The sequence below is a fragment of the Sceloporus occidentalis genome, unplaced genomic scaffold (assembly GCF_023333645.1).
Source record: "Sceloporus occidentalis isolate IW3139 unplaced genomic scaffold, rSceOcc1.0.p SCAF_47, whole genome shotgun sequence".
Classification (NCBI taxonomy): Eukaryota; Metazoa; Chordata; class Lepidosauria; order Squamata; family Phrynosomatidae; genus Sceloporus; species Sceloporus occidentalis.
In genome coordinates, this window is record NW_028317027.1 from 3,027,607 (window position 1) to 3,034,997 (window position 7,391).

The following is a 7,391-nucleotide window of genomic DNA, read 5'->3' on the forward strand; positions in this document are numbered from 1 at the left end:
ACTCACTGATGCTTTTTGTATAGTAACACTTCTCTGCATTATCTGAAAACCCTGCACTGTTAGCGTGGTAATTATCAAGGGTCTACTGGCTCAAGAACCTTTTGAGTAATAATGTTTCACAAACGATTTTTGATAGAGGCACCTGCAGGCCCGGACTGGCCATCGGGCACACCGGGCGTTTGCCCGGTGGGCCGGGCCACGGCAGGGCCGCATTGACTTAGGGGCTGTCAAAAACATCGGGGTTTTTTTAACTTTATTTAACATCCTCCATGTTAAATAAAGTTTTTTTTAACTTTATTTAACATGGAGGATGTTAAATAAAGTTGAAAAAAACCCCGATGTTTTAATTTAAACCCTGTGCGGCGGCAAACCCCTAAGGCCGGCCCTGGTGGGGGCTTCCCGGCCCCTTAGAGCAGGACCGGCTTTTGGGGTGTGCGACCGCACAGGGCGTCACACTCTAGGGGGCGGTCCGCACCGGGTGCCGCTCATCAGGGGGTGCCAACTTGCGGCACCCGGCACCCCTCCAGAGACGGACAGTAATGTCCGCCGCTGGAGGAGCAGGCTCGCAAGGGAGCGGTATCGGAGGTCTTTAACAGACCTCCGGTTCCCTTGAGTGATTTTAAGCCGGGTTCAACCCGGCTTAAAATCACTCAAGGGAGCCGGAGGTCTGCTAAAGACCTCCGATACCGCTCCCTTGTGATCCGCGCGGCAACAGCTGCTGTGCGCCGGGGTTTGTTGTTAGATCCCGGCGCACAACACTGAAGCCGCGCCCACCGCTGTCCGTGCCCTCTGAACCGGAAGAAGACAGAGAAGACAGAAGAACTGAAGAAGAGGAGCGAAGAGGAGGAAAAGGAGCTGTAAGGAGAAAAGAGGAAAGGTAGGAAAATATTCAGTGAGAGTGGATTAGTATATATGTGTGGATTGGTGTATGTGTGGATTGGTGTATGTGTGGATTGGTATATATGTGTGGATTGGTATATACGTGTGGATTGGTATATACGTGTGGATTGGTATATACGTGTGGATTGGTATATACGTGTGGATTGGTATATACGTGTGGATTGGTATATGTGTGTGGATTGGTATATACGTGTGGATTGGTATATAGGTGTGGATTGGTATATAGGTGTGGATTGGTATAGGTGTGGATTGGTATATATGTGTGGATTGGTATATATGTGTGGATTGGTATATATGTGTGGATTGGTAAGTGTGTGAGAGTGATGGGTGTTATGCTGTACCATTTCCAATGTCTTTTTCATGATCTAATTATGCTCTAAAAGTACATCATAACTCCCATCACTCTATACTGTTCCATACAGTGGCAGAGCTGGGAGGCAGAGGCCTTGCACCCTCACCGCAGGACTCCTGAAAGGTAAGTGAACTTCAAAGAGGGAGAGGGTAGATAGTTAGGAGGGGGTAGATAGGGAGAAGGGCGTGAGACGGGGGAAAGGGGGTAGATAGGGGAGAAGGGAGTGAGAAGGGGTAGATGGGGCAGAAGGGAGTGAGAAGGGGTAGATAGGGCAATCATACTCCTATCATGCCAAGTCTGCGAGTACATCCTGGAATCTGGGTATGCCTGGGCATGATAGGAATGTGATTGCTGTTAACAATCATATATATATACATATAATATTGTTTTTTAATTGTTTTGTCCTATTTTGGTGTGTTACTTACTTAAAATAAAAGGGTTTTTTTATGGTGTGGGGAGGTCATATTCGGTTTCGGACAGGTAAATGCTGCATTTTCGGTTTCAGTCCAGAATTCGTTTCGGTGCATCCCTACTACTAAGCCAGACAATGAAGTGGTAGGCCTACACCACAACAATGTTTGGCGTAGTATATAGTGATTGGGGTTATGCTGCACTATTGTCAATGTCTGGCTCAATGTATAGTGATAGGGATTACGCTGTACCACTGTCAATGTGTGCCTCAGTATATAGTGATAGGTGTTATGCTGTACCACCGTCATTGTCTGCCTCAGTATATAGTGGTAGGTGTTATGCTGTACCACCGTCAATTTCTGCCTCAGTATATAGTGATAAGTATTATGCTGTACCACCGTCAATGTCTGCCTCAGTATATAATGATAACAGTGAGAAGAGGCAGAGGTGGTAGATAGTGATACAGGGGGATAGATAGTGAGAAAGGGGAGTTTTGTTACAAGTTTTTATTCCTTTCTTTTTTTGGGATGGGGGGGCACCAGAGGAGTAGTCCGCACAGGGCGCCAGAACACCTAAGGCCGGCTCTGCCTTAGAGTGGCGGACCCGGTTGCAGTTGCGGCGGGCTTAAGGGGCTCTGCCTTAATGCGGCCATATAGGCCCAGTCAGTCCGGTCCTGACTGGGCCTATTTTAAGGTAGGAGCCTGGAGCTGCAGCTCCATCAGCCCCTAAGTCAATCCTGCCCTGCCACAGGCGCGGTCGCAGTTGCTGCTTGCTCTGGCAACAAGGTAAATAGGGTAAGGGAAGGGGCTGCAGTGAGAAGGGGCAGAGTTGGGTTAGGTAGTGAGAAAGGGGGAGAGGGGATAGATAGAGGTGGTACATATTGAGAAGTGGGGAAGGGGGTTACATAGTGAAAAGGGGGAACATAGTGAGAAGGGGCAGATAAGATGATGAGAGGGGGTAGTGTGAATGCGTATGAGAATGAATGAATAAATGTGTGGATGAATTGTGTGAATGCGTATGACAATTAATGAATTCATGTGTGGATGAATTGCTTGAATGATTTGTGAGACTGCATTAATGAATGTGTTAATGATTTGTGTGAATGATTAAATGCAAAGATGGTACATGAAGGGTGGGCTTTAACAATAAATAAATAAATAAATATGGGCTGCTCAGGCTTAAATGCCCGGGCCTATTTTTTGTCCCAGTCCGGGCCTGGGCACCTGTAATGATCAGATATAATGAGCCAACTTGGATTTTGTTTTAACAGCAGTTTCCCTTTTAAGGCTGAGTATCATTAAGGTTTCTTACCTGTTGTAAGAACATTATAGCTAATAAATATAGAAAGGGAGGAACACGCTAAGAACCATATGAATTCATGTGTTGAGGTGTGTTTTCAAATGACCAATATGTACATAGGACAAAGCAAGGAATCGGTGGACAACTAGCAAGTACAATTTAAAACCACCTTTGTATGCAGCTAGCTGCGTTTGAAGGCAAGGCAAGCCATGTAAGGGGTAGGGCTAGCTCCTGATAAGTGTGATATAGGGGGAGTGGAGAAAGAAGAAGGTCAACTGGAGACCAAAGGTAGTGGTCCTTCATAATATTTATATATATCGGCAGCAGGGTCTAATATTAGGCTCTGAAATCATGTAGTGGAAAAGATAAGGTATTGTGTTGTTTACACTATAATATTTATTTCAAGGATTAGTCGTACTAAATTGTGGCTTCAGGCTTCCCATGTTCAATGATCAAGTATTGTATTGTCCAATAACAAAAGTATCATTCCATAGCACATTATATATGTTTTTTCAGTGGTATGATTTAATGGTGGAAATTATAAATGCCCCCCCAGTTTGACTGTGGTATCTTGTGTGCCCCCCCTATATATTGTTTCTAGAGTCGCCACTATTCCCAGTCCTGCCCTAATTTTGCAATGTGCATTGTATTACTATCCTCCTTAATCCCATTTAGTTTATAAAGAGCATCCTCTAAATACGGGATAATATTCCACAGTAGTATACAAGGTGCATGATATTTTTATAGTACCATCAATTCATCACAATTTAGCTGTGTTTATTATTATTATTATTAAATAAATGCTACATGGTTTCTTAGCATTTCTACCACATAAATTACTTGATTTCAAGAAAATAACCACTTATTACATATAATTATTTCTTCATTTTATTGAGAAATCACATTTGTCTGGATCCCAGGTCCCTTGATGCTTGTAATTACTTGATTCTGTGGCATGGGATATTTTGGGGCAATTCATTCTGGAGTTTAAGGGTTTAGTTGACTTTACGGGTGCCTGTTTTAATTGTCAAACAAGATTTTAAGTGAATGAAACAAAATTCACTGTATTTGTTGTTGGTCCGTTTAAAAGTATACTACGTTAATACTTTCAATTTACTAGCAACTAATATTAACAATTCTAAAAAATAAATTTTTAACATGTTACCCACATTTTGGTGTTATTCCACCTAAAACATTGAAAATTTTGATAATGAATTCAGAAGTTAAACAAAAACATTTTTAGTAATACATGTTTTCATTCGATAACATTAGTGAGATCGATGATCTCGTAACTGCCCTATTATTTCTGGCACCATGGCCTAGAAGCCTTTTTTGTTAGGTCTGACTTCATTCAACCAAGCGTTAGTATGTATTTCTATGTTTGTTTCGTTTTCTACATAAGAAATCACATATATCAAATCTGTATATTTCATATGATCTATATGATCTTAAAATTTAAATTTCTCCGATGTTTTCCCTATTGTTGCTTGCTTATATTATGACAGCCTAGTCCTTCAGTTGGCTGCTATATTCACTTCCATTGGCTCTTAATAAAAGCACTACAACAGGTAAGAAACCTCTGTGTTCCATTGAAGTAAACTGCTGCTTTGTTAAAAACATATAACTATTTGAATAACTGCTAAAATCACACATGCTGCTGACAGCCAGCTGTTACATCCTCAGCATTATGACATCACCAAGTGATTGTGATGTCACTGTAGGATATAGGGACAGCAGCAGCAGGGTTAGGTCAGTTGATGGTTGGATAGTGTTTCGTGCACTTCTGCTTGCCTGACGCTGTTATTTCTCAAAAGTAGCTGTTCGCTACGCGGTGTTTCTGAGTGTCCGCACTCAAACTGAGCGACCATGAAGTTCCCTCGCTCAATTTTGATTTCTCTGTTTCTGTATGTAGCAGAGACAATCTTAGGCCTGTACTTGAGCAGCACATACAGCACTGCAGTGCACAGAATTTGGTTGTACTTGACCCTCCTATTCTGTCTTCTGCCCTGCCTTCTGGTACAGATCTGTTTTGTCTGCTTCCACATGGAATTCTTTGATGACAGATCCCTGGAACATCTGTTTCATCTCCTGCAGCTGGGACCTCTGTTCAGGTGAGTGAGGAGGGAAGGTGCCCTGTATTTAGATAGATACCACATCAGTGAGCCAGTGCTTTAGGTACATGGCACAGTGTCTATTGTAAAAGAAATGAAAACCGCTGATGATTCCATGCCATTTATTTATATAGTGCCCACAGATTCCATAGCGCTGTTAGAATAAGGGATAGACAAAATATTTCACAAAGACCATTTAGAATGAAATCACCAATAACACGGATTAAAGCATATTTCTACAGAAGGAAAAGATGGTCTGCTCTTGTGAGCAATTAGGAAGCAATAGATGAATAAAGCAATCAAATACAAGTGTCACAGATTTTGTATATGGCATCTGCTTACAAGTTATCACAATGTGATCCGTTGCAACTTAATGTTACGTGGTTTCATGCGCCGTCAGAGTTCAAAGGTTTCAGGCCCCTTGAAAATGTATTGAATTTTCACTGACTCCCTCCCACTAAACCCGGACAACAAACGTGTTCTCATTTTAGATGGGTAAAAGGCGTTCCATTTAATATTTGTAACTTTGATAGTACAAAGAGTGGGAACAGGGGATATTTTGAAGGGAATGATTGTGTTTTGTAGAAAAGTGATACATACCGAGATATCATTTAAATACATAGAGTTTGAGTTGAATCTAAAATCTCAGCCACTATTGAGTTTATGGTTTTATGTGTGCTTCTTGGCCAGATTATATTTGAACAGGAGATATGCAGGGGGCTGGGGAGATGACTAGAAGGCGCGATGTTTTGGGTCAGGTTTGGGTGAAAGCATTTATCTAATGATGCAGGGCAGTAATAGTTTTCATTGTGTTAAATGGAACCTCACCCCATGTGGCTGTAATGTTCTGTCCAGTGTTAATAATGAGTGAACCCTATTTCTTCCTATACTTTGCAGGTGTGTGCAAGTTCTCCGCCTTTACTTCATTAATGGAAAATCAGAGGATCCATACAACACCCTCATTAAGAGGAAGCAGCTGTCTGAAGATGGATGTTGTGTTGAGGTGGAACATGAGGTTGGTCGCGTCGATATGCTGCTGTCCAAACACAGTTCTGCTTTCCGCTGGGCCTCCTTCATCCAAGCTTTCCTTGGGTCAGCACCTCAACTGATACTACAGCTGTATATTTCCATCTCACAACAGCATATAAGCCTATGCAGATGTAAGACAACATTTCTTTGTCGTTTCTTTGTCAATATAGAATGTGGAATGAATACATATTTTTGCAGTCATTAAAAAAGAACTTTGATGCAAGAATGAAAGAAAAAAACGACATTTGATAGATTTTCAGTAGAGAGTAAATTGTTGGAGAACAGGACAAACAGTTAAGAGTGCTTGAAAATGGATATTTAAAAAATGTCTTCGTAGCTTTAACTAGTAATTTAGGATACGTTATTTGCTGCATAAAGAAATCTAGTCACACACAAATTGTATGTGCAGAAATGCCCCAGTGATTAAGGACTATATTTTTTCTTCATAAATGCATATCATTTACACATACATTTATCAAACTGTCAATCAAGTGCCATTTGTCTTAATGTTTACTAATTGGAATTGTCCTTTCCTTTTCTGATTTTCTTCAGGCATGCTTATGAGTATCTCTCTGCTGTCCGTTACGTATGGAGCGTTACAGTGCAACATCCTGGCCATTCGAATTAATTACGAGGACTATGATTTCACCTTTCGACCAGCTGCCTACCTCTGCTTATTGCTTTGGAGATTCCTTGAGATTTCCAGCAGAGTCGTCGTGCTTGGCCTCTTCAGCTCCGTTTTCAAAACATGGACCCTGTGTGTGGTGGCCTTAAACCTGTTGACTTTTATGCTCTACTCATGGATCAGTTTTTGGAAGAATAAGTCATCGGGAAACAACAAGAATGGTTTGAGCAAGTGTAGGACTGCTACTGAGCGTGCTGTACTGAACATCCTGTACTCTGTGACGAGCATTTTCTGCTGGTGTCCGATTCAGGTCGAGCTCAGTGAGCCCGACCTGATTACCAAATCAAACAATTGGTGTCGCATCACCATGTATTATATGCTCAGACATATTGAAAACACCGTCCTGATTTTCTTATGGTACATCTATCAAACAGATGTTTACTCGCTCATAGGTAGCTCTTTCTTGGTCGCACTGCTCCTGGTGGGTTATACCATATCGATGCTCTTCATGCTGATTTTTTATCAGTTCTTGCACCCCTGCAGGACGCTTTTCACATCTAGTTTTGTAGGTGGCCTGACGTCAGGCTTAAAGAGTCTTTGTTGTGTGTGCAAACCTTCAAGAGCCCCAACAAATGAACATAGCTCCGAGGTCTGTGAGCCTTAG

The 7,391-nt window shown here is 41.9% G+C and overlaps 1 protein-coding gene across 1 annotated transcript; it reads left to right on the forward strand.

Moving 5' to 3' along the window:
• Positions 1-4,828: 4,828 nt before the first annotated feature.
• Positions 4,829-7,391, forward strand: LOC149289221 (endoplasmic reticulum membrane adapter protein XK-like). The gene is made up of 3 exons (XM_089490883.1): positions 4,829-5,073; positions 5,971-6,233; positions 6,655-7,391. Exons 1-3 carry the CDS (start codon positions 4,829-4,831, stop codon positions 7,389-7,391), a joined length of 1,245 nt encoding a protein of 414 aa, XP_089347009.1.

Bases quoted from the DNA above. Each gene is read 5' to 3' on its own strand.
- LOC149289221 (XM_089490883.1), top strand. From the start codon at position 4,829: ATGAAGTTCCCTCGCTCAATTTTGATTTCTCTGTTTCTGTATGTAGCA. The intron at 5,074-5,970 runs GTGAGTGAGGAG...TATACTTTGCAG, and splicing joins CAGCTGGGACCTCTGTTCAG to GTGTGTGCAAGTTCTCCGCC. The intron at 6,234-6,654 runs GTAAGACAACAT...GATTTTCTTCAG, and splicing joins GCATATAAGCCTATGCAGAT to GCATGCTTATGAGTATCTCT.